The 27,094-nt window shown below is 52.0% G+C and overlaps 1 protein-coding gene and 1 long non-coding RNA gene across 3 annotated transcripts in view; one reads left to right on the forward strand and one right to left on the reverse strand.

The window, feature by feature from the left end:
* Positions 1-409: 409 nt before the first annotated feature.
* Positions 410-3,332, reverse strand: LOC128836663 (uncharacterized). Its single transcript, XR_008444820.1, has 2 exons — positions 3,283-3,332; positions 410-1,348 (listed from the first exon to the last, which is right to left on the reverse strand). It is a non-coding gene; the product is annotated as an uncharacterized LOC128836663 (long non-coding RNA).
* Positions 3,333-3,656: 324 nt separating this feature from the next.
* Positions 3,657-27,094, forward strand: part of CSRP1 (cysteine and glycine rich protein 1) — a 30,313-nt gene continuing 6,875 nt past the window's right edge. Inside the window, exons 1-3 of one of the 2 annotated variants that reach the window (XM_054024675.1) lie at positions 3,657-3,698; positions 21,775-21,887; positions 25,167-25,335. In XM_054024675.1, coding sequence (XP_053880650.1) covers positions 21,776-21,887; positions 25,167-25,335 — 281 coding nt within the window. In that variant the 5' untranslated portion in view covers positions 3,657-3,698; position 21,775. Of the gene's footprint in view, positions 3,699-13,370; positions 13,473-21,774; positions 21,888-25,166; positions 25,336-27,094 lie in introns of those variants that run through there. The other variant, XM_054024676.1, reaches the window with a different exon arrangement.

Genomic DNA, 27,094 nt, shown 5'->3' on the forward strand with positions numbered 1-27,094 from the left:
AGCATAAGCTTTCGTGGACTACAGCCCACTTCTTCAGATGCATATGCTCTAATAAATTTGTTAGTCTCTAAGGTGCCACAAGTACTCCTTTTCTTTTTACTAATTACAAAGAAGCCCAGTCCCACAAGCGAATCAGGAAAAAACAAGAAAATGATAGCAATGCAACAGAAACAGCATTGAATCCTAGAGTCAAATTTCGTGTATCTACTTACTACGCTATAATTGATACACTTGAAGCTCATATGAAGAGGAGAGGTGAAGTGTACAAAGAAGTATCAAGTAGATTTTCTTTTCTAAACGATATGGACTTATCTGACAAACAATATTCACAAGGTTCCCAAAAGCTAGTTGACTCATACCCTGTTGACTTGAATATGAATCTCTGTGGAGAAGTACGGTAGTTCCACTGTTATATGCGCACAAAGTTTAATGAAACAGGAAAAATGAAATTCAGTCACATTGATCTTCATGACACAATATTGAAAGACAGAATACAATGTGTATTTCCAAATGTAGAGATTGCACTACGTATTTTTCTAACATTGATGATTACTAACTGCTCCGCAGAATGCTCTTTTTCTCAGCTGAAAAGAATAAAAACCCCTCAGAGAACAGCAATGTGTCAGGACAGACTTGATTCACTTTCTCTATTGTGTATGGAAGTGGACATGTTTTGTCAAATCAGCTTCGATGAACTTATCCAGAATTTTGCAATCAGAAAATCTAGAAAGAAGCTATTTTAATTTCAGCATACATGTAAGTTTTGTGTCATTTACGGTATAGTATTGTTTTTATTTTAAATTACATATTGCGGGGCACCATAATCTTTTCAGTGCTTAGGGCCTCTAAAAGTCTTAATCCGGCCCTGGTAGTGCCCGAACCATTGGGGGTGGAGGGAACGTGCCGCTTCTGTGTTGTGAATCTAGCCCTTCATTTCCTTTGCTTTAAAGGTCTGAAACAATTTTTTTCTGACTTTTCCAATTTGCCAAAAATTCTGAAAAGTTTTGGTTTGGGTTGAACCAATTTTTTTCTTCTTCTTCCAATTTTTTGGAACTGCCAACAAACCAAAGAAAGCTCATGTTTCTTCTCCACAGAAGTTGGTCCAATACAAGATATTACCTCCCCCACCTTGTCTCTCTAGCAAACCAAAATATCAGGCATTTGCCCAGCTCCAGTGAGGGCTCCTTTGAAGCGTGAGGGGGCTTTTCTTTTATCCAGCATGCAAGAGGGGATTGGAGAGCTGATAAGGCGAGGAGCTCTGTGTCTCGATCAGAATCTGGCCCAGGTCCGCAGTGACCAAAGTTTATTGTCCTCTGCAAGGGCTTGGTTGATTACACGACACCATGACCTAGAGGAGTCAGCACAATACTTGGAATCAGCATGTCCCGAGTCCTAATCTTGGCTTGGTCACTGATTTGCTGTGTGACTTGGGAAAATCCCCTTACTTCTCTACTTCCACTTCCCTCTCTGCTCCATGAGAATAAACAGCAACCTGACTGGTGGATCTTCATTTATTAATATTCCTGCCTTTCCCCCTATCTAATGTAACCATGAATCTTCAGCTGATGGCTACTAAACTGGGGGCTCTATCACACCTTGTCACTGTGGGTAAGGCACAGTGGCTGTTGGGGCACGGGGCTAATCTGGGAGGGCAGTTAAGGGAACATATTATGGACCTACAAAATGGTTCACTCTGAGCTGGATAGTTGGCCAGGTGAATCGTTTATCCAAACTAGCTTGCCCACACCTACTGAGTATCCCAACACTGCTAGCCCAAATCTGTTGTAGGTTACCAATGAAATGAGTTTGCTGGTCTCAGTTGAGCTCCTAGTGGTTCTTTGTGAATGCTGACGGATAGGCAGAAGCCCAAGACTAACAGCAGGAGGTGCTATGGGTTAAAGATGAGGAACATTTGCAGAGCTGGAATAACAAGGGGGGCTGCAGGTTGGATTTGAGGGGTCTCAGCAGAGGTGGGGGGGAGCCCTGCACTGGAGTAGGATTGAGGAGTCTCAGCAGAGCTACCAGGGGAGCCCCAGGCTGGAAGAGCAGGGCGCTGAGGGTGCAGATCGCGGGGTATCAGCAGAGCTGGGAGGGGAGCCCTGCCTGGAATAGCGGGGGGCTGAGGGCAGGATTGAGGGGTCTCAGCAGAGCTGGGAGGGGAGCCCCGCCTGGAATAGCGGGGGGCTGCGGGTCCGGTTTCTGGGGTATCACTGAACACATTTTGTAGAGCTCCTGCCACCTGAGCTAGCGCAGCCCCGGCCCAGACAAGGCACCTGCTGCTGTTCCCGCTAACCGGCTGGGCGCTCCGGAGTGCAGGGGAGCTAGGCACCAGGGAGCCCTGGCCAGGCTGCTCCCCCTTTTCCCGGGGGAGGTAGCACCCTGGCCCGCGCCCCTTCGCGGGCGCCTTTCCCAACCTGTGCTGGGCTCCTGCGCGGGCGGGTCCCCGGTAGGGTGACCAGATCACTGACGGGGGAGGGGGGAATATCGGGACACGGGGGAGGGGGGGAAGGAGGGATGTCGGGATGGGGGGGGGGGGCCGGAGTAAAAGTTAAAAAAAAAAAAAGCTGCTTTTGCAGGTGCAGGCCGCGCCGTGGCTGCTGCTGCCCCTCCCCCCAGGGCACATGCCGCAGGTCCCGCTGCCCCACGGGGAAGGAGCCGCTGGAGCGAGAGGCGCGGGGCTCCGGACCCCGGCAGCGGCGGGGGAGAGCGGCTCAGGGCCCCGCGAGGGGGCACAAAGTTTATCGGCTAGGGGGGTACCCCGGCCGGCTCCTCGCCCTGCCCTGTAGGGTGGTAGTGTACCCGCCCCGCGCCAGCATGTCCCGCCAGCCGCCGCAGGCCAGGTAAGGAACCGAGTCCTCCCTCCCCCCGGCTCCTCAGCTGAGCGGCATTCCTCCTCCCTCCCAGGCTTGCCGCTGGAATGCCGGCGCAAGCCGGGGGGGGGGGGGGGGGTGCTGATACACCTGCTTCCAGTTCCTGCGGCTTGTGAGTACGGGCACCGAGCAGGCAAGGGGGGCTGGCAAGGGGGTTGCCGGGGGTCTCAGCTGAGGAGCCAGGACGAGGGGGGAAGAGGGCGACTCGGCTCCTTACCTGGCCTGTGGCGGCCGGCACGACATGCTGGCGCTGGGCGGGGAGCCGGCCGGGGTCCCGTCCAAGCTGATAAACTTTACATGGCCACTCCTGGGGCCCCGAGCCGCTCTCCCCCGCCCCTGCTGGGGTCCGGAGCCCCCCCCCCCTACCTTCTGGGGGAGCAGCCCCCCTTGCCCGCCCAGTGCCCCTACTCACCAGCTCCAGGAATGGGAAGCCGGCCACCACCCCCTCCCTCCCAGGCTTGCCCTGCCATTACAGCAGCAAGCCTGGGAGGGAGGAGGAGTGCCACATGCATGGGGAAGAGGCGGGGCCAGGGCGATGATTTGGGGAGGGAGCCAATGGGGGACGGAGGGGGCGGAGTCGGGGGGGGCAAGAGCCCTCCCCTGGAGCTTGGGTGGGCAGCGGGGCCTCTTTCTTCCGGAGCCGTGACACCAGCACCTCGGGGCGGAGTGCAAAGAGCCCGGCCTCCTGGGCCTGCGGGGGGGCGGGTGTGTGTGCCTCGGGACACGCCTTCTCCCCGGGACAACAAAACCCAGCCCCCAGCGGAGCCCAGCCGGGAAGCGCAGCGCCAAGCGCAGCGCCAAGGAGAGTCCAGCCCAGCCCAGCAGCAGGTAAGTGCCTTCGGGGCAGCTGCTCCCACGGCCGGGACATGGACTCTGCCCCAGGCCGGCCAGATCCTCTATGTGCTCCTGCTGCAGGGTCACGCGTGGGCTCCCCCAGGCCCACGCAGCGCATCGTGACTGTGGCTCCCTGTCCAGCGTGACCCAGATCCGCTCTGCCCCGGGGCTTCCCTCCCGGCCCCACCCCGGCCCCGGAGCGTGCGTCAAAGGAGCCGCACTCAGACCATATTAGTATGAAAGCCAAGTGCCTGAGTCAGAAAGGATCTGGCCGGTTTCCTCTTGCTCTGGGCAGTTGTGGGAGGGGGACAGATGGCGGCGGGGGGAGCCCTGGCCCTGGCTCTGTCATTACGCAAGGGCTGTGCGCACTGGGAAGCTGGTGCCCAGGGATGCGTCTGGCAGCGGGTCTGGTTTAGCTCGGAGTCCCTGTGCTCTCTTGGTCCCCAGTCATCAAACGGGGCTGTTCTCCAAAGCAGGGCAACTGTGAACTGCTCCCAGCTACAGAGCCAGCCGCACCCCTGGCACTGAATTCGGAGCCACTAGAAATAAAGCTGGCTCGGAGGTGCCGAATTCAGAGCAGGGTTTCAGGGTTACTCCCTTCTGCCTCCCCACTCCCCAAAACCTTTAGGGGAGTCATCCCAGCGCAGGGCTCTGCTGCTGCGGAACCAGCCCTGGGATGAGCTGGGGCTGTAGACACCTCCCACCAACCACAGCTGGGGTGTTTGGAATAGAGGTTCAGAGCTGGGGACCAGCTAAGAGTGTCTCCTCTGGGTTCAGGTTGCAAATCCGAAGGCTGACTGGGCTAGGGCTTTGTTTCAGGTCCAGGTTTTTGAAGGTCCCTTTGGATTGTAACCTGTGCTATTAAATATCAGCCCTGTCACAGCTACACAGAGCTGCCTCAGAAGCTCTGCTAGCCAATTGTATTTCAGGGCTGTGAAGTTGTACATCCCCAATCTCCTCCCCAGATCTCCCTGTTCCTGGCTCTGGCAGGCAGGTAGGATCTTGCCACTGTTAAGAGGAGTTGTTCAGTCATGTAATGTAAAGCTGCATGCGTCTCAGCCATAACATCAGCTTGTTACAATGGAATCCCATCACCAGCCCCACCAGCTGGCGTGTGCAAAGACTCCCCCACACCTGGTGGGGCAGCATGTTAGTCCTGTGCACTGATTTCCATAGCAGGAGAGGGGCTGGCCCATGCCACAGCAAGTGCCAGGCAACGCCCTGGGCTGTGTTTAGGTTTGACGGTTGCAATCTACCTCTCTGAGCTTCCAGGCTGCCTCCATTGCACCCATGGCATGCATGATGGCAGGAACCCTCTGAACAGAGTGGTAGTGCTGTGACACTGAGAGACGCTTGGATGAGGATAGAGTAGCCATCTTCTTGGTGAACGTAGTACCCTTGGAAGGGTTTGTGCTGCTGGCTGGAGCTGCACATGGTGGGGTCCTGTCCAGTGCAGGCTTCATCTGCACGCATATAGCGCTATGAATGCTCCTCAGTTCGAGCACCTCCTGCTATTTCAGTCTTGCATCCCTGTTAGCTCTGCCAGTGGCCCTCAAGCCTGACCTGCAATGGCAGTAGTCCTACATCTTCCTGCAGCCCTGTCTGTGCCCCACAATGCTGACCCCCCCCCCACTCCCTTCCCCCAAATCACCTGTTCTTCCAGACCTGGGCCATATCATGTGATGGGGTTTTGATGCAGAGTCCACAGTGAATGTTTACTGAGACCTCCCCAACTCGTTTCACCTGTGACCAAAGTCTGGAAATGAGCTTGGTCTTCACACCACCTCTTGCCAGTGCTTAGACCCTTTGCTTCTTTGAGCATGAGCGGCGCCCAGTCTGGTGGATAAAGGCGTGGGCCCAAGTTCTGATCTCTGTGACTGTGGGGAATCCTACAGCCGCGTTTTCTGAAATATTTTGGGGAAAATGTGTGAGGCCTGGGGGAAAATAAGACCGGACACAAGGTGTACATTTTTAATGGTGAGAGTCTTGGAACACGTTACCCAGAGTTGTGATGGATTCTCCATCACAGACAATTTTTTAATCAAGGCTGGATGTTTTTCTAAAAGATCAGCTCTAGGAATTACTGTGGGGCAGTTCTCCGGCCTATGTTATCCAGGAGGTCAGATGAGATGATCACAATGTCCCTTCTGGCCTAGGAACCTAGGAATCTCTGAACATTTAAACAAGAAAAGCAGGCTGACATCATCCTACTCAGTGAATTTCCTGTCACGAGGGAAGCGGAAATGCATGTGCGCTCTGTACCCCGGAAGGGAGGTTGTGTGTGTGTGTTTATATCGAATGGGGAAACCCAACCTATAGTTCCTGGAGTTCAAAATTGTGTGTTTCCCTGAAGCAGCAAAGAGAACTTCCCTAGTGCCCTTCATTTGGGGCTCTCAAAGCATTTTGCTATCACTAGTTATAATCCACTCAGAGGTAGGTAAGAATTTGTATTTCCATTTTGCAGATGGTTGTGGGGAGGGGAACTGAAGCTCTGAGCAGAGGGGACTTGCTTAAGATCAGTGGCAGGGCTTGGCATGGAACCCAAGAGTCCTGTCTCCTAACTGTCCTGCTTTAACTTCCCATTTCAGTCTGGGTAAAGGTTGCACTCCTGTAAACTTCGAGGACTTTAAACCGCAGTTGGTGTAAATAATAATATAATATATGGAGATATACCTATCTCATAGAGCTGGAAGGGACCTCAAAAGGTCATTGAGTCCAGCCCCCTGCCTTCACTAGGCAGGACTAAGTATTGATTTTTGCCCCAGATCCCTAAGTGGCCACCTTGAGGATTGAACTCACAACCCTAGGCGACCAATGCTCAAACCACTGAGCTATCCCTCCTCCCAAATCAGTGTACCAGTCGCTTCCCCGACATAGAGTTGCACCAATTTATACCAGTTGAGGATGTGGCCCAAATAAATGAGTTTCGGCCGGTGTTAAAACAAGAAATCCAGATAGGTGGTGTTTGCACAAATTAAGAGCAGAGATTGTAGGAGGGGGTGTTAACTAGAACCGGGCAACAGAGCCGTCCCTTGGGTAGGGCGAATTGGAGCAACCGCTCTGGGCCCCGCACTTTGGGGGCCCCTGCGGGCCGGTGCGATTGGCTAGCGTGGTTGGTCCCGGAAGAGACTAAGCCGTCACTTCCACCCCAGGCCCCTCACCCACCTAGGGATGGCCCTCCTGGGCAAGGTACACCAGACACTTACTATCTGGTGTAAACCTATTTGCTGGAGGTCAGCTCAAAACATGAGGGTCAAGGGCCAGTGAGCCAACACCTTGATGAGAAACCCAGCACTGGGATACCAGGGAGAGGGAAGGTGTTGAGGTTGCTACTAGGTGCTGTCCCCGGCACCATCCTGTGTGTCTTTGGCTACTAGAGGTCTGACGCGTGGACACCTCTTCCCCCCCCCCCACGCAGAGCTTCGGGGAGGGGGTGTCTTGGCTCCTCTCTCCCATTCCTGGTGGCTGCAAGGTCTGGCTTGTGGGATCCACCTTCCTGTGAATAGCCTGGAGCCTGCAGCTGCTCAGAGCTTGGCAAAGGTAGTGCCAAGATACTCCTCCCCATGCCCTCTGGGCATGCTGTTAAGAGGCTTGATATGAACTGGATGTGTGGCTTGTCTCCCTACTTGGGAGGGTGGGGGTTCTTCTATGGGGTGTTGTGTCTCTCCCAGCCAAACCCCCAGTGCATCTGTACCGAATACTGCCTTAGAACTGTGGAGGTCTGCTTCAGGATTCCGTCTCCTGGGGAGGGCAAAGCAGCCCATAGAGCCTAGGATCTGACTCTGTTCTCAAAAGGTACCTGGTATGTGCTAAATTACTTGCATTAAATTGGGCTGGTCAGAAAATGAGGGATCAGGGGAAATTCCCTGCAGGAAAACCTGGCTTTTTGCTGAAAAACCAAATAGCTTCTTTTTTGATTCTGCCTCCCCCCCGCGGAACCCCAGCCTGGGTTTTCCATGGAGAGCACACACTTCCCATCAAACTTTCACTTAGTAGAAACTCCAGTTTTTCCACCCAAACTGGGTTTGGATGGAAAACTTGCAGCCAGCCCTCTTGTGGAATGCCTGGGGATCCTTGTGATCTCTGTGGCTGCAATACCTCATTCTTCAGGAATTTCACTGCCCTTTAGCACTAATGAATGGCCATGTATGGTAACCTGTCTAGACTGAGCACAGTGGTCTGGTGTTTACGTGGTGGAGCAGGATCAGGGACATGGGCTTGTCCCCCCTGGTAGCAGCAGAGGCCTCGGCCTGGTCTCTAGTGGAAATTCTCTGCCTGTCTCAGCCACTCAAACTGAGTCCATCTGGGTTCAGGGAAGCTCTCCTCTCGGAAGGTCAGGTGTGCTCCGTATGCGGATCCTGCGCTAGCCACGGGCTGCTGTTAGTCTCTCACTTTCATGGACCCTAACTCATCCTGTTAATAACTCATCCTGTACTGACTCCCTTGCTCCGAGCCAAAACCCACAGAAAGGCCTCACACAGTGAGTGCTGCTCTCTTCGGCTACACTGATTTGGTCCCCGATTGCATTGGTCATCATGCTGCGAGGCTTGAGACCTGATTCTCCTTTCTCTTGCACCGCTCTGACGTGCATGTATCGCCGCTGACTTAATGGGATTACTCCTGATTTGCACCAGTGTGAGTACCCCAGGTCTCTTTTGGAACCTCCACTTTAGCAAATGTCTTCCTTCCATTTACTACAGGGGGGCTAACTCCCAGCTGACCTGTTCCTTGTGCAGTCACTTACACCGGTACACAGGTGATGTAAATTGCTACCAAATCAGAGTGACACTGTACTACACCCACTTCACACTCGATCTGCACAGATAGAAGTGACATATGGTAGGCGAGAGTTGGGCCCTCCTGGCTAAACTACCAAAAGAACTCAGAACTCTGGGTGCAAAGAACCCCTGAAAAGCTGGTCCCAATGGTAGGTGGTAAGGCCTCAAAAATCTGTCCCTGTGGCTTTCCTCAGTGGATTGGATATATCTAGGGTGACCAGACAGCAAGTGTGAAAAATCTGGACGGGGGTGGGGGGTAATAGGAGCCTATATTAAAAAAAAAAAAACCCAAAAATCGGGACTGTCCCTATAAAATTGGGACATCTGGTCACCCTAGATATATCTTTTCAAAGTGATTCTCCATTTCTTTCCTGCCCAGATGTCTAACCTCTCCAGGCCCCTTGGAGTTGCAGCTCCTGCCAATTACTTATCCTCTGCAAATCTCGTTAGCGTGCTGTTTACCTCCAGTAATCAGGAAGACTTTAAATCAGACCCCAGTCCCTGTGGTCCCTCTCTAGATCCCTCACCCTCAGTTCCAGACTGTCACTAGTTTCCAGGCCACGTGAGAGTTCTCCTGGACAAATACGTGTGAATTAACTTTACAGGCGGGATTTCATGCCACACTGTTCAATACTCTATGGCAATCCAAGTGCATTAAATCTGCCCTCCTCCTCTGCTAAATAACCTTTTAGTATGGCCAAAATTAATTGGTGTCTAACCTTTTTTCCCAGTAGCTGTCCCCTCATCTCTAAATCCAAGGCACTTGCTGTATAAATCATGCTCGCCCATTATGGAATGTAGAGGATGGACAGAAAGTGTCACCTTGGTGATCTTCAGAGGTGCTAATGAGGCTGGATTCTTATCTGCAGCTGTGTGTAGCCTGAGGGAGGGGAAATGGGATGGAGCTACACAGACCTCATGCATGTTCTAAGGATCTGGTCCAAGCCATGAGGGGCCAGACTTGTTAAAGAGCATGGGACCAAATTTCCAAGTGCTCAGAGCCTGTGATTGGGGCCAAGTGCTCAGCACCCAGCACACTGAACTCTGTTGAAAATCTGGCCCTGTATCGCCTTCCCTGATCCTGGCCACTGTAGACTTGTTTCAAAGTCAGCCAGAGCAGGCACTGAGCAAGGTCAAGCAGCTGTTGGTCTCCTGAGGGAGAAGGGCAGTGAGTGTGGTGGGGTAACAGGTCAGGATGACTTGTTTCTCTTCAGAGAAGTAATGCTCAGATTTTCACACCCCTCAGCCCAGCGGTGGGATTATCCCGCAGCCTGATCTGACCTGCTGTGGTTTGTGTCTGAAAGGTGGAAAAACCCATGAAACTTTTACAAGTGAAACTCCAGGGAGAGCTTGTAAAATTGGTGTTTTCAGATTGGTTCAACTATACTGGGATAAGTAAAGCAGTACAACCGCGTAGGGTGAATGCAGTTATACCAGTATAAAAGTGCCTTATACGGGTCTGGCTTACTCCCATGTGAGAAGAGAAACTAGCTATAATTGTAGAAGCACATTTGTACCAGTAGAACTGTAGCCACACTAGAAAAGTGTTGAACCACTTTAACTTTTTTGGTTTAAAAACAATAACTCACCCCCTAACTGATGAAGTTATACTGAGTATAGAGCAGGCCTGAGTGGAATGAGCATACTGAGCTAAAGATACTACGTGAAAAGCCTGCTGTTCTGGGTGCAAAATACAATAAGCAAGACCCCAGTCTACTAACAAGTTGGGCCTCCTACTACTATTGTCTAAATAGTTTCACTGAAATTGGCTTAAAACCTGATTTTCAACTGTTCATGCACGAGATTGTACCGATCTGATTTGTTTAAAACTGGTTGGGCCTGTGAATTTACTGATACAAGCTAAGCCGATATAAGCGAAGCTTTAATCAGCGTAAGAGTGTCCACATGGTGTCCCACCACTTTAGTTAAACTGTTAGCACAAACTGCATGGAAAGAACATTATTAAGGTCGCACAGTCAAGCACTCAAAAGTTAGGAGATATCTGTGCAGCCTTAATCTGTGCATGTTCTGTTTAAGAGTGCGAGTTTGTCACGGAGGTCACGGATTCTGTGACTTCTGCAGTGGCCAGTGCACCTGGCCCAGGGATAGCTCAAGCAGCTCCTGCACCAGTTGCACTGCTGCTGCTGGGGAAGTCTTGGGCCACCCTGTCCTCCCCCACACACGCCCCACAGCAGCAGAAGAGTTTGGGAGTGGGAGGGGACAGGGGGTTGGGGCATGGGACAGGGTGAGGCGGGCTCTGGGCGGCACTTACCTCGGGTGGGGCTCCCCAGAAGTGGGGACATCCCCCTCGCTCAGCTCCTAGGCGGAGGCGTGACCAGGCAGGTCTGCACATTGCCCCCGCCTACAGGCACAGCCCCCGCAGCTCCCATTGGCTACGGTTCCCGGCCAACGGGAGCTGCGAAGCTGGCGCTCTGGGTGGAGGCAGCGGTGTGCAGAACTGCCTGGCCACCACCTGGGCCCTCCCAGCACCAGTGTGGTCCTGGGCCGTGCGCCACCCCCCACTCCCCTCCCCCGAGCACCCACGGTGCCCCTGCCCTCCCAAGATTTAGTCAGGAGTATATAGTAGAAGTCATGGACAGGTCACGGGCCGTGAATTTTTGTTTACTGCTTGTGACCTGTCCATGACTTTTATGAAAAATACCTATGACTAAAATGTAGCCTTAGTTATGATACAGTCTGTAATAATACGATCAGATACTTTTTATTTTTTCTCTAAAGGAGCCGGCCTTTGGTCAGTGCACAGGCTGGAGCTGCTGTGGGAGTGAATCAGGTTTGTGTAGTGAAGGAGGCGGTTGCCTGTAGGACCCCGACTTGTTTGTTGCAGCAGTTGAAAGGCATAGTGTGAACAAGGCAGGGAACGGCAGCAAGAGACAGGAGGGTTTGATGGTTAAGGCAGTAGAATGCTGCTCTGGAGAACTGGATTCTATCCATGTCTCTGCCACAAAGTTCCAGTGTGATGCTAGTATAACCCACACATCTCCTGGGTGTGGTGCTCTGTCGCCCTCATGTGGCACCGAGACCACTGAGAGATTAATGAGTCTGCTACAGCCTTAGCTAAGAGCCCTGTGGCTTTTAGTTCATGCAGTAGAGCAGGGGTTCTCAGACTTTTGTACTGGTGACCTCTTTCACACAGCAAGCCTCTGAGTGCAACCTCCCTTATACATTAAAAACACTTTTTCATATATTTAACACCATTATAAATGCTGGAGGTAAAGTGAGGTTTGGGGTGGAGGCTGACAGCTCACGACAGGGCCGGCTCCAGGCACCAGCCTACCAAGCATGTGCTTGGGGCGGAACCTGGAGGGGGGCGGCGTTCCGGCCGGTCGGGGAGAGCAGGGCCACGGCTGGGCTCGCTGCCCTCCCCCCGGCGCTCCGGCCGGTCAGGGAGAGCTGGGCCGCGGCCGGGCTCTCCGCTCTCCTCCCGGCGCTCTGGCCGGCCGGGGAGAGCGGGCCCGCGGCCGGGCTCAGCGCCCTCCTCCCGGCGCTCTGGCTGGTCGGGGAGAGCGGGGCGCTGGCCGGGCTCAGCGCCCTCCCCTGCCGTGCTCCCCGCCAGGGGGCGGGGGGCGGTAGGAGGCTTTTTTGCCTGGGGCGGCAAAAAAGCCAGAGCTGGCCCTGGCTCACGACCCCCCCATGGAATAACCTCACGGCCCCTTGAGGGGCCTGACCCCCAGTTTGAGAACCCCTGCAGTAGAGGCTCATGCATTTAGCTCCAGAGGTCCCAGGTTCGATCTTGCCCACTGACAACTGGGGTCTGTTGGCCTTACGCTAGTCTAGTCACTTAAACCCAACTTTTCACAGGTGATCACTAACAAGTGTATCCCTCATTTTCTGGGTGCCTGGCTTGATATCCTGGGGTCTGATTTGCAGAAGTGCTGAGTGCTCACAGCTGTGGTTGAATCACTGGGAGCTGGGTTTTGAACATATCAGTGCTGTATGATGCTAAGCACTCTGAAAAATCAGGTCCTAGGCATCTCTGATTGGGCATCCAGATTTAGTGGATACTTTTGACCTTTATCTGTCTGTGCCTCTGTTTTCCATCTGTAAAGCGAGGATAATGCTCCCTTATCTCACAGGGATGCTATGAAAATAAATTCGTTTGTGAGTCACTCAGATACTGTAGCAGGAAAGGCCATGAGGAAATTAATAATTCTGCCTTCAGAGCAGCGTTTGGCAAGTGTGCAGTGTATAAAGCATGGGCCACACACGAACAATAAGGAGAAAATAAAACATTGAATAACTGCTCATTAAGTGAGCGCTCTTCATATTTCAGCCTCTTCCTCTCCTAGGCCCAATCTCTGACCTTTGCCTTTGGTTAAATATTGGAAAGCTTCCATCGTGTCTCTGAATTGTTTTTCAGTGTTGGCCTTGTGTGGTTACAAACTTTTGTTAACTTGGAAGGCAGACTTCATCCACTGAGCCTGTGACAGTGCCATCAGCCTGAAATCTGCCAGTTCCAACTAAACAGGGCCAGCTTTAGGCCGATTCCCGTGATTCCCCAGAATCGGGCCCCGCGGGTAAGAGGGCCCCACGCCTTAGGCTCACCCGGCGGCAGTCAGCTTCGGCGGCAAGGGGGGGTGTCCGCTCCGGGGTCTTCAGCAGCATTTTGGCGGTGGGGGTCTTTCAGTGCTGCAGAAGACACGGAGCGGACCCCCGCCGCCGAAGTGCTGCCGACGACCGGGACTGCGGAATCGGGCCCCGCAGGTCCTAAAGCCGGCCCTGCAACTAAAACCATTGAAAGTTTAGTTCCTCTCTGTAGAGTCCCTTCTTATGTAACATTCATGCTGCCCTTTGATCAGACCCCTGGTGCCCTGTGCAGATTTCCTTTTACTTGCAGGAGTAGCTGGATGCAAATGTGGACGCAGACAGATCCTCAGCTAGTGTCAATTGAAACTAATGGAGCTACGCTAACTGCCATCAGTGGAGGACCAGAGATACAGTCTTCCTGAGAACTCAACCAAGTGGGAAACAGGTGCATCAATTCTCCTCTTTCAGTTAAACTAACCATGAGGCTGCTGGCTGGCAGCTTTTAACAGCCACCAGGTGTTGTAGAATTGCTAGGTGTCAATTGCTCACCGAGGTTCCAATGATGCACTGCACACCCACGTGTCAAAGTCTGGGATGCATGCACCTGAAGTTCTCATCTATAGTTATATTTTCACTGTGTGGGCAGAATATTCCCCACTTTTCTTTTCAGATGCAATATAATTAGTGTTCAGAAGGAATGCATTTCACCCTTGTGAGAATCATAGAATATCAGGCTTGGAAGGGGAAGTCATCTAGTTCAACCCCCTGCTCAAAGCAGGACCAATCCCCAACTAAATCATCCCAGCCAGGGCTTTATCAAGCCTGACCTTAAAAACCTCTAATGAAGGAGATTCCACCACCTCCCTAGGTAACCCATTCCAGTGCTTCACCACCCTCCTAGTAAAAAAGTTTTTCCTAATATCCATCCTAAACCTCCCCCATTGCAACTTGAGACCATTGCCTCTTGTTCTGTCATCTGCCACCACTGAGAACAGTCTAGATCCATCCTCTTTTGAACTCCCCCTTTCAGGTAGTTGAAAGTAGCTATCAAATCCCCCCTCATTCTTCTCTTCTGCAGACTAAATAATCCCAGTTCCCTCAGCCTCTCTTCATAACTCATGTGCTCCAGCCCCCTAATCATTTTTGTTGCCCTCCGCTGAACTCTTCCCAATTTTTCCACATCCTTCTTGTAGTGTGGGGCCCAAAACTGGACACAGTACTCCAAATGAGGCCTCACCAATGCCGAATAGAGGGGAATGATCACGTCCTTTGATCTGCTGGCAATGCCCCTACTTATACAGGATATTAAGGTTCAACAGATCAAGACTTCTTAAATGATACCTCACAAGGCAAACTTTGTACAAAACACATCATAATCGTATGATAGTGGTGAATATAGGGGTTCCAGGGCACTACTTTGAGGTACGGAGTGTCACACTCCTCCAAACCGATTTAATCTGTGACTAAGTGCTTGAATCACTTATTTAGATTGCTGTTTGGGTTGCATTGAAGGGGGTGTTGGCACAAGCGGTTACAGCTTCTTATCAGGTCCCAGTCTACCTTTCATATCAGTTGTCTTTACCGCACGATCACTGATTTGATCTCAGCTGATGCTAAAGAGCTGGAATAGGGACTTAAGTTGTCATTGTGGCTATATTTCAGTGATGATGGCATTGAAAATGTCTCTCCTGCAGGATTGTCAGGTGAATCAATGTTCTGCTTCAATGGTAGTGTTTCATTCAGTGGCACGGTTGTTCTTGGAGAATTCAAAGAAACAGATTCTCTGCCCTCTGATCATGAATTCTCTCAATCTCATCACTAATATGGACTGTTAGCTCTCCTCAAGTAGAAGTGGAATTATTTTTTTTCACTCTGTCCATTCGGTTGCTTGTTTCCTTCAACTTCATCAATGTGTGAATTGTTGGGACGCGCTAAATGTTGAATGCCCATTTCCCATGTTGATTTGCAGCTTTCATACTTACTGTGGCTAGAATAAGACATCACCTAGTGAATTCAAAATCTGAAGATTGGGATAAGATGAACTAAGCAGCTTTACAAAGAACTATGTTCTAAGATGCCCAGCGCAGCTTTCAGCAAATGCTAGATTCTGACAAACTTCCCTTCCTCAAATAACTCACTAAGATTCCCTTCTCCAGAATCCTGTGACAGCTGAGTGCTACCATTAACCATGCTCCTCTTCCCACTCGCCAATGGGACATGATCAAAGTATCTGCTGAGCAAGTGGAATAAAGAAAGTAGATTGGAGAGCTTCTCTCCTCACCATCTTGTAACACACAAAGGGGACGTGCAATGAAACTGAAAGGTGGCAAACTCAAAACCCACCAAAAAAACCAACCTTTTCACACACACAATGTGTGACTTAGACTGTGGAACTCATTGCCACAGGATATCACTGAGGTCAAGAATTTAGCATTGACTGTTATAACTCTGGATATTCTTGTAATCCATTTAAATCTCTGATCCCTCTTTGAGTCTTGTGAACAAACTCTGAAGGGCTACAAAAACCTCATGGTTTAATCCAGTCATTTATTAGCAGGGGTTAGGATGATGCCTTAATGGGGAGGCAGATTATCTCACATCTGTCTACAGGGGGGAGGGGGTTGCACCTTCCTCTGAAGCATCTGGTACTGGCCACTGTCAGATGGGACACTGGACTACACTGGCCAGACCCCTGATCTGGTCTGGTCTTTCCTATGTTCATTGACTACACCCTGTCCCCCTCCTTGACTCTCCTGTCTTCCTACCAACACTGAACCCTTAGAATAACGCTCTTGCTGCTTTCTGATCCCTGCTGCAGTTCCTGCCAGTTGGGTTTTCCCCACGTAGTGTTCAAGCTCTCATGTGTGAGTTGTGGACTGAGTGCGCATGTGGTAGGGGGAGGAGGACATTGTTCAATCTATCAGAAGACCTCTCTCCGCTAGCGGTCCCACAAGCCCATATTTCTGTGAGGTAAACTGAGGCTGTTTTGTATATTGGGGAATCTATTTATACCATGTTCACTGCTGAAATCTCTTGTGGTAGACTTGCTAGGAGACCCCAACCCATGCGCAACCTCTCTTAGGCCACGTCTGCACCATTAAACCTGTCAGACAACTGGGGTCAAACAGGGCTCATCCCAACCCCTCTCCGACAACTGCTCCTGAAAAAAGCTGTTCCACTGAGGGGGACAATCAGTTGGATTCAGTGCCTGCTGTAGCAAATCCTGCTAGACAGCTTGGTACTGAACTTGGTTGCAGCTGCCTCTGGGGTTGAACCCAGCACACGCAGGAGCACTGAACAACAGATATGTGTATCTGTCTGAAACTACAGGGTGGCCTTTGGTTGGCTGGTTACTACAGATGGAATTTGCCCAGGAGTAGTGGGGGGAGAGCAGGAAGGGGACGGACTGAGGGGTAGGGTGTAATGGATCTCTCTGTCCCTTCTGAAACAGGGGAGGCTGGTATCTGACATAGGGGGGTGGGCAAATGCCTAGGATTGTACTGTAAGGGTCAGAGAAGCTCTGTTCTAATCACAGAAGTGGCCTTCCCCAGAGCTCTGTCCTGGGAATTGCAGTGTCTGTACCTGGGCTGCCTCTGGCCTGGTGCTGTATGGCTTTGTTGTTCTCCAGGGAGCCGCCCTTTTTGAGTGGGACTGAGCTCCCTCCCACCCCAGCCCAGTGAAATTAGATTCTGAGAAACAGTCCTTTTAAGGCCATCCAGGGCTCTGGACCAGGATGATCTGGCTGAAAGGGAGGGATTTGGCAGCAGCCAGACGCAGCAGAAAGGAAAATGCACAAACCCCAGCCTGCAGGGCACCGGGGAGGAGCAAGGAGCGGCAGACTGCTGGAGTTAATCTTTTAACTAAGTGGGTCACCCTGCCCATAAGACACCCTTAGGTGGTCCCTTGACACAATCCCCCATCCTAGGTAGCTTTTTATCCCTGCAACCCAGGCAGGCCACTTTAAATATATTTCAGAGTAGCAGCCGTGTTAGTCTGTATCCGCAAAAAGAACAGGAGTACTTGTGGCACCTTAGAGACTAACAAATTTATTAGAGAATAAGCTTTCGTGGATTGCAGCCCACTTCTTCGGATGCATATAGAGTGGAACATACATTGAGGAGATATATATACACACATACAGAGAGCATGAACAGGTGGGAGTTGTCTTACCAACTCTGAGAGGCCAATTAAGTAAGAGAAAAAATTTTTGAAGTGATAATCAAGATAGACCAGTACAGACAGTTTGATAAGAAGTGTGAGAATACTTAAAAGGGGAGAGAGATTCAATGTTTGTAATGGCTCAGCCATTCCTAGTCCTTATTCAATCCTGAGTTGATTGTATCTAGTTTGCATATCAATTCCAGCTCAGCAGTCTCTCGTTGGAGTCTGTTTTTGAAGTTTTTCTGTTCTAAGATAGCCACCCGCAGGTCTGTCATTGAATGGCCAGACAGGTTAAAGTGTTCTCCGACTGGTTTTTGAGTATTATGATTCCTGATGTCAGATTTGTGTCCATTAATTCTTTTGCGTAGAGACTGTCCGGTTTGGCCAATGTACATGGCAGAGGGGCATTGCTGGCACATGATGGCATATATCACATTGGTAGATGTGCAGGTGAATGAGCCCCTGATGGTATGGCTGATGTGATTAGGGCCTATGATGATGTCACTTGAATAGATATGTGGACAGAGTTGGCATCGGGCTTTGTTACAAGGATAGGTTCCTGGGTCAGTGTTTTTGTTCAGTGATGTGTGGTTGCTGGTGAGTATTTGCTTTAGGTTGGGGGTTGTCTGTAAGCGAGGACAGGTCTGTCTCCCAAGATCTGTGAGAGTAAAGGATCATCTTTCAGGATAGGTTGTAGATCTCTGATGATGGGCTGGAGAGGTTTTAATTGGGGGCTGAAGGTGACAGCTAGTGGTGTTCTGTTATTTTCTTTGTTGGACCTGTCTTGTAGGAGGTGACTTCTGGGTACTCGTCTGGCTCTGTCAATCTGGTTTTTTCACTTCAGCAGGTGGGTATTGTAGTTTTAAGAATGCTTGATAGAGATCTTGTAGGTGCTTGTCTCTATCTGAGGGATTGGAGCAAATGCGGTTATATCTTAGAGCTTGGCTGTAGACAATGGATCGTGTGGTGTGTCCTGGATGGAAGCTGGAGGCATGTAGGTAAGTGTAGCGGTCAGTAGGTTTCTGGTATAGGGTGGTATTTATGTGACCTTCGCTTATTAGCACAGTAGTGTCCAGAAAATGGACCGCTTGTGTGGATTGATCTAGGCTGAGGTTGATGGTGGGATGGAAATTATTGAAATCATGGTGGAATTCCTCAAGGGCTTCTTTTCCATGGGTCCAGTGCATCATCAGTGCATAAGGACTGGGAATGGCTGAGCCATTACAAACATTGAATCTCTCTCCCCTTGTAAGTATTCTCACACTTCTTATCAAACTGTCTGTACTGAGCTATCTTGATTATCACTTCAAAAGTTTTTTTTTCTCTTACTTAATTGGCCTCTCAGAGTTGGTAAGACAACTCCCACCTGTTCATGCTCTCTGTATGTGTATATATATCTCCTCAATATATGTTCCACTCTATATGCATCCGAAGAAGTGGGCTGCAGTCCACGAAAGCTTATGCTCTAATAAATTTGTTAGTCTCTAAGGTGCCACAAGTACTCCTGTTCTTTTTAAATATATTTGGTATTGGAATGTTCTGCTGTGACTCAGGAACTGCTAGCAAGGCCTAGCCGCCGGGTCAGCCCTCTTCACAGCTCTGCCAATGCGTGAGTCCTGTCCTGCAGCCTCCCCTGCTAGCCCGGTGCTGGGCTCAGGTCTGTCCCTCAGGCTACGTCTACACTTGAAACGCTTCAGCGTCAATGCTACCTATGCGGACGGGAGGGATTCTCATATTGCTGGTGTTTAACCACCTTCCCTAGAGGTCGTAGCCAGGTTGACGGAAGAATTCTTCCATTGACCAAGTGCTGTCTACGCCGGGGGTGAGGTCGGCTTAACTCCGTTTCTCCGGGGCGTGGATTTTTCACACCCCTGAGAGATGAAGCTATGCTGCTGTAACTTTTTCAGTGGAGACCATCCCTCAGTCCTGACCTGGAGCTCTCTGCTGTCCCAGTCCTGAGTCCATGCCTACTTGAATCTAGGCTAAGATCCCCAAACTCATTTCATTAGTGACTGACTGGAAGGCCTGGCCTAAACTAAAAAGCTAGGTTGACCCAGCTGTGTTGCTAAGGGGTGTGAAAAACCCATTCTCCTGAGTGATGTAGTAAAGCCAACCTAACCCCCGGTCAATGGAAGAATTCTTCTGCTGCCTAGCTACCGTCTCATGGGGCAGAGGTGGATTAACTTAAGCGATGGGAGGACCCTTCCTGTCGCCTTAGTGAGTGTCTACACTACAGCGTCGCAGCCATGCCACTTGTGCATTTCAAGTGTGGACAAGCCCTAATTCAGGGATTTTGTGGAATATTTTATGTAGCTCTTTCATTCCCGCAAGATCTCGACTTCTCCTGTGACAGAAGAACGACAGCCTGACGCTGCCAATGCTTGGGAGAGCAGTCTCCCTGGGACTGTGTGGGCAGGTGGAGTTTGCAGCCTCACCTCTCAGTCTAAAGTGTTTCTACTGCAGTGATGGGGACAGATCTGAGGGTCTCACTGTCTTCAGTGCACTTATTCTCCTCAACCATCTGTGAGGCAGGGCAGGGGTATTACCCCATTGTACAGACAAGGGACCTGAGGCACAGGGGGGCTGTGACTTGCCCAAGGTTATATAGGGAGTCAGAGAGAGAATAAGGAATGGCCCCCAGACCCAGGCTATTTCTCCCCCCCCCCTCCCTGCCTCCTCCCCTGCAACCACTGAACCATGCATCCTATTCATCAGAGCTGTAGTACTAAAGCTGGTGGAGGCAGTTAACTCTTCTGGCTGGTGTGTGGCATCCATCTGGGCAAACCCGTTTGTATCTCTTGGGAACTTGCCCTGCTGCTTTCATTGATGTTGCGCCAAAGAGCACAAGGCTGCATGTTCCCACCAGGGTGCATGGTCCTTGGAATAACCTCTCTACCTGGCTGCACGGCACCAAAGCAAGCACTGTCCCAACTGCTCTACAGCCCAGTGCCGTAGGGCTGGCAGGGGCAGAGGATGAGACTGGCCTAGGAAGGGTATCGGTGCCTGCAATGCATTGAGAAACCAGTTTACATGATGGCTTATGTCTTGTTCTGTCCTTGGGGGTTAGCTGAAGGCCTGATCCTGATTGATTCCTCTGCATTTTTTAAAACTTGGGGTTGCCAGTGGAGGGCCTCAACTCGATGGTCCCCTTCTGATACCTTTTTGGCATTGAGTTGCGAGGAAAAGAGGAGACCCCAAAGGAAGTTCCACTTTCCACCCCCTACAGCCAAGTTAGAACTTCAGGGCTGGCCTAGACAAGACAAATGTCACAAAACATTTAATTGCCAAGTTTGTGGGCATGTCTCCAGATATCCTGGGTTTCCTTGAGTCTCTTCTCCGGTGTTGGATCCAAGATAAAACTAAAATCTCCCGGGAACAGGGAGGCCAGGTGGAAGGCTAATACAGGGCTAATACTCCAATAGCGTGTGCAGTTGGGGTGTGGGGAGGACTGCGGAATCTGGGTATACATGGCACAGTCACAGATGTTGTCTCTTGCCTTTATCTGGGATCCCCTTCCCCTCTCTCATCCTCACCAGCAGCTGTTGGACAGATGTTCAGAGAGTGGGCAATTCTAGTGACACTTTTCAGGCTGCTCCTCCAGCCCTCTCATCCCCCACACTCCAGCCAGTCAGACACTGAGGAATGTTGCCCCAGGCCTGTTGCTTTGTCATTCCACTGGGAGATAACTAGGGCCCAGAATGTGCAGTGAAACTCTCCTGGTCTGTCTCAGCCTGTGCAGATTCTCTTCTCCTCCTCCCCGCTTTCCAGCTCTCATTCCTTTACCCTTTTATAACAGGGAGTTGCTGGTTCACTCTGGCCTGGTGAACAGTGCAGGGTCAGCTGTGCCCAAAGGGTACAAAAGTTCCCATGTCCAGTGGTGATAGTATGGTGAGGAGCACCTCAGACAGACCTGGGGCCCAGGAGAAGTGCTGTTAACCTATCCTGCAGTGCTGTTCATCTAGATTCCTTGGGCTCAGGGGTCCAAGGAAATGGGGAAATTCCTGTACCTCCGGCAAAGCAACGAAGAGGTATCTCGTTTCTCCACATTGTAGGGGTGCAAATCTCTGTTGCGTGCCCCGTGACACAGGAATCTGATCTCCTTCCCATGCCCCATCTAGCACTCATGGGTAGCTGAATCGCCACACGGAGCAGAGAGAGCTGGATCTAGGCTGGAGCTGCTGAGGACAACAGTGACTGGCAGCCAGTGTCTGACTCATGTACCAAATGCATCCCACCACTCTTCCCTTATACCCAGGGGCGCCTGCACTAACTACAAGCACCAGAATGCAATGCTCCAGCTCAAGGCAAGAAAGTTCTGGGACACAAGTGGAAACATTGCTAGGATTTGCGGGCAATGCCAGCGTATGCAACTCCAATCTGTGCATTACGTGACTTAGGTGCAGTGCGTGTGCTCTCGGTTGGAGCCTACACACCTGGGTTTTGAATTGTCCCCGTGACATTAGGATCTTTCCCTGGCACCTGCAGGGTGTCCTCGCCCTTTCCCAGGATTCTAATTGCACCGTCCAGCAGTTGCCTTGCTCAGTCCCGTTGGGGTGAATCTGTTTTTTCCTGTCTGTTTTCCACAGGATGCCGAACTGGGGCGGAGGGAAGAAATGCGGCGTATGCCAGAAGGCCGTGTACTTCGCCGAGGAGGTGCAGTGCGAAGGCAACAGCTTCCACAAGTCCTGCTTCTTGTGCCGTGAGTACAGCGCCCCGCGGGGTCCTGGCCTTTCCGTTGACATGGCAACGCCCTGGCCTGCTTGCTCTTGCCAGCGATGTAAACATGCTCCCGCCACTGCAGAGCAGACCCAGACTGCTGACATTTGGCTAATTACTGCTGGGCTGGGAGCAGCTCTCCGTTCTCCTCCAGACTCGGGGAAGGAATTTTTGCAAAGCACCGTGGGTGATTTAGGGACTGAAATGTCAGGGGTGCTTTGGGAAAACATCCATGCAACTTCCACCCCCACATTGCTAAATGAAACACTAACCCTAAACCACACTAGGGTCTAAAGCGCAGGCCCCCTAGATGCCTAAAGGCACCATTTTAAAGCCCTGACTGTACCACCCCACAGCAAAGCCATGCTAGCAGTTCTGAGGGCTAGAAACTCCATGAGGGCACATCTCAGCACCGCCTTTGAATGAAGAGGGAAGGATATGTGAGGAGCCTTGCAGGTGGTTGGAGTGTGGCCTTTGAACCCTACAGGACCTGGGGATCTGTGGACGGAGGATGCTGCTTTGCGTTGTGCTTGCTGGCCATTCTGGTGACCAAATGCCTGCAGCATGCCCGATGCCTGGGCCCCCCTCACCCGTCTGGCAGTTGTAGCCTCAGCCCATCCCTGCGGCAGTCTCCACATTCCGCCCAGCACTGGAAAGGATGTAGACATGGAGCGGCAGCTGACGTGCTAGCTCCCACCTGGGTGGACGTCACCTATGCTCAGAGAAATGTGGGGTTGGGTCGTGCAGCTGCTTTCCACTGCTGGCACCTGCTGTCCCAAGAAATGTAGATCCCCAGAGATCATAACTGGCAGGGGAAGGGGAGGCGTTTCCACGGAATCCGGAGTTTATGCAACGACACAGGATCTCCCCACCCGACAGGTGCACTCCGGTGTCTGCTTCCCCGCACAGGAAATGGGGCCCGCCCGCAAGCCCTGGTCGGTTTGCTTCTCCCCAGTGGAAGGCAACATGTGAACTACAGAGCCCAGGTACCCCCCAGCACGGGTGCAGCATACGCTGACAGGAGTTTTTCTGCCTGTGTAGGAACAGCACCTTCCCAAAGGACATGGGCTGTGCCCTCAGAAGCACACTTCTGTCAGCATAACTGCGTCTACACTGGGGCTTTTGCCAGCATTGCTCTATTGGCTGTGGGTGTGTGTTCCTCCTACCTCCCCCCTATACAGATGTAGCTGTGCAAGTGTTAAGTGTAGATTAAATGTTTAAATGCCCGATGGCTCAGCTGGTGGAGATTTGCTGAACCGCTGGACTAGATGGGCTCCAAATACCAGCCCAGCTCTGCTACAGAGGGCTCAGGAAGCTCCTAACCCACAGAAATTCCTGACATAACCCTCCTTACATGGCAAAAATTGTCCTTTTCCTTTTCCCCCCTCCTACTCTCCAAGCACAGAGAGCGCCCCGGGAGCAGCTGCCCAGGAGGAAAAGCACCATATTTAGTCATGGGGATGGGAAGTGCAGATTTAAGATCCCATATTTAGGTGAAAAGCGCTGGGCCGGCAGAGCGTTCCGAGGGGAGTGCTCAGCTCTGTGTTTGCATTCTTGAAACATTGTTTAAGGGCAAGAAATTTTTCTTCTGGCAAGGAGACAAGCAGGCCATGGGGAGCGGCTTCCTGCTGACATTTAAGGCATGCATGTGGGATGGGGGTTGAGTCTGTCAGTCACACACCAGTGTCTGGCTCTTGCTGGGCTAGCTGCTGTTTCCCTCCTCCAGCCTCTTTGTTCCTTTACAGCCAGAGGTAGGTAAACATCAGCAGGCTGCCAGCTGGGATGTTGTGAGCCCTGCCCCCCCTCTGATCCTGCCCCTTCCAGCCTCCTCCCTGCCCCAACAACTTCCTCTTGGATTATCTGATCCAGCGCTAGTAGAGTTACCATTCGTCCGGATTCCCCCAGACATGTCCGGCTTTTTGAGCTAAAAATAGCGTCCGGGGGAATTTGTAAATGTCCGGACTTCCCCCCCATGCAGAGCATGCGTGGCTAACAGGGCAGCCGGCCGGATGGTGCCACTTACATGGGGCTCTGACAGCCAGAGAGAGCCCCTCCTCCTCTCCCCTGCAGCAGAGATCACTCCCTCCCTCCCTGCATTCGCAGATCGCCTCCGGCAGTCTGGAGCTCCTCCCCCGCTCCTCCTCCCCTGCTGCCCAGCGTGCCGGGACGAACGGCGCAGGCCGTTCCTGAGCAAGCTCACAGAGACATTGGGCGAAGGCCAACAACAAGGGGACCAGGGGGTTGGAGAAGGGGCAGGGAGGTTTTGGAAGGGGCAGTCAAGAGATGGGGGGTGGGGGGGGGGTCGGGAGTTCGGGAGGGGCTTTCTGGGGGGGGTGGATAAGGTTTTGAGCAGTCAGGATACAGGTAGGGGGTAAGGTCCTGGGGGGCAGTTAGGTGGGGAGGTCTTAGGAGGGGGCAGTTAGGGGACAAGGAACAGGGAGGCTTAGGTAGGGGGTGGAGTCCTGGGGGGCAGTTAGGGGCAGGGGTCCCAGGAGGGGGCAGTCAGGGGACAAGGAGCAGGGGGGAGGGTTGAGGGTTCTGAGGGGGGTGGGAAGTGGGAGGGGCGGGGCTAGGGCAGGATGGGGCGGGGCTCCTCCTGTCCTCTTTCTTGCTTGCTGAAATATGGTAACCCTAAGCGCTAGGGCTTGGAGGTCAAGTGTGTCTAAGCCTCCAAGAGTGCTGTCTGTGCTGCCTGTCATCGGCTAATTCTAAGCTGCCAGTCTCCTGATTGGCAGGAGCATGCTCCAGTTGGGGTTGGCCCGGATCGAGCTGGACTCTCTCCCAGCACGCACACTTTCTGCTGTCGTCCCATGGAGCCGATCCCTCGAAGGTTGGGATCACTGACCGTCCATGCAGACCTCCCCTGCCTGCACCATTCCTGATTAACCCTTAGAACAGTGCAGATGAGCTTTGTAAAGGGATTTCATAACTTGTCATTTCTCAAATTGCATTCACTCTCCCCACTGGCAGCACTGGGGTTAATGTCAATTTCACCTTTTAGCTCTGAACTTCCTGGCTTTTAGCTGGATGGGTGGGTTGGTTGTTTTTTAACTCATACCAATGTTCCTGTTCTCTGCACACTCCTTATTAACAAAGGTTTTGTCTGGGAATTTCCTTACTCCTTAAAATCTGACACATGATATGTCTTGGGAGGACTGATGCTCTCAGACTTGCCAGTGTGTTCTGGCTGCCCAGAAGCCAGAGATGACCTATAAACTCCTGACCAAGGTCTGAGGGTGACATGCCCCTTGTTCCTCTCCAGTGGTCTGTAAAAAGAACCTGGACAGCACCACCGTGGCTGTGCATGGGGAAGAGATCTATTGCAAGTCCTGCTACGGCAAGAAGTATGGCCCCAAAGGCTACGGCTATGGGCAGGGAGCAGGGACCCTGAGCACCGACAAGGGAGAGTCGCTGGGAATCCAATCCGAAGAGTGAGTTGGAGCCTTCATTTCAAAAATAGTGGCTATAAAAGGGAATTGGAGAGAGGCACCCCCATCCCAGCGCTGGGCTTTGGGGGCCCCAGAGGGGAGGGGCACTGGGGACCCCGGGGAGCTGAGCAACTCTGTGAGCATTTCCTGTTCTAAAGAGATCCTGCTTTCTACCACATCCTTCTATTTCCGTGTAAAGTTCTGCACTCTCCTGACCCCTAGTAGTCAGCAGTTAGGCTGGCAGGCTCTTCCCAGCCTTGTAAATGCCAACCTCTGCCCAGGATCCTCTGACTGGGTCAGTTCAGTGCCTGGCTGCAGCTGGGCGTCTAGCTGAGCCATTCACCTGCTGAGACGAGGCCCCCTACCGTTAACAAAAGCAGCCCTGAGAACAGAATCAAGCTGGCAGCTAAAACGTAACCTAGCAGGAGCCTAATGAGACCAGTAGCCCTTGCCCTCCTGGGTAGTTCAAATGGCCAGGAAGAACGGGAGGTGTCTACTCTTGGGCCCAATACAATCAAAGCCTGGCTTAGGCTATGTCTACACTCAAAATGCTTCAGTGGCACAGCTGCAGTGCTTCGGTGTAGACACTCGCTACAGCAAATGAGTGACGGGAGGGGATCTCCCCTTGCTGTGGTTAATGCGCCTCCCCAAGAGGCAATAGCTAGGTCAAGTTCTTCTATCGACTTAGTGCTGTCTACGCTGCGGGTTAGCTTGGCTTAACTACGTGGATTTTCACCCCCCTGAGCAATGTCGCTGGGTCGCACACATTTTCTTGTGTACACCAGCCCTTCAGCCGTGTCTTCACTGCCAAGCAAAGGTGTATGTTTACTGTGTCATTGCTATCTTGAGGTGGCCTCACTGTAAAATCCCAGAGGCGCTGGAGTTCTTAACTCGATGGAGTTCATCATCATCAAGGCAAATCCCAAAGGGACGTAGCCCCCTTGACGATCGAGCGCCACCTGGATCAATCTCGAGCTAGGTCCTTCAGATGATCTGGCCCAATGTTCAGACTACAGGTAAGTCTGCATTGCAGCCAGGGGTGGGACGTGCAGCTTGTGTAGCCAGACCTGTGCTAGCCGTACTCTAGCTAGCTTGGCAAAAATAGAAGTGAAGCCGTCGTGGTGTGGGTGTCTGTGTAGGCTGTGCAAGGCTGCCTGACCCTCTGGGTACGTTCTCATTTGTGCATCCCATGGTGATGCCTGCAGCACTGCACCCTCACTTCTCTTTTCAGAGAGCTACTTAGAATACAGCTAGCTACATGAGCTGCCACTGCGCTCGCCCACACATACTGCAGTGTAGACATTCCCTTAGAATCATAGAATATCAGGGTTGGAAGGGACCTCAGGAGGTCATCTAGTCCAACCCCCTGCTCAAAGCAGGACCAATCCCCAGTCCCTAATCCCTTGGTCCATCATTGGCCACCGAAGCCTTTGGTGTGCACGTGATCCCCAGCCATGCAGCAGCATCCCTTGGTAAGTACACTTTGTAATTCATTGGTCTTCCATCCTAATAACATGTCCATACCAAGAGAGCTGCTGACACCGAACCAGTGCTGACGGTGGGTGCTGGGTTCGGCTACAAAAAGCCAGTCGAGGTCAACCTCAGGTGCAGGGTACAGGGTTGACTCCCCTAGCTCCATCGAGCGAAGGACTCCGGCGCCTCATCTCCACTTGGGTTTTAGGGCGGGAGCCAACTCAAGCCAGCAGCCGTGCTGTAAACACCCACCTTCGGGGGCAGTGCAGCCCTCGCCTGGCGCTCCTTG

The sequence above is a fragment of the Malaclemys terrapin genome, chromosome 4 (assembly GCF_027887155.1).
Source record: "Malaclemys terrapin pileata isolate rMalTer1 chromosome 4, rMalTer1.hap1, whole genome shotgun sequence".
NCBI lineage: Eukaryota > Metazoa > Chordata > Testudines > Emydidae > Malaclemys > Malaclemys terrapin.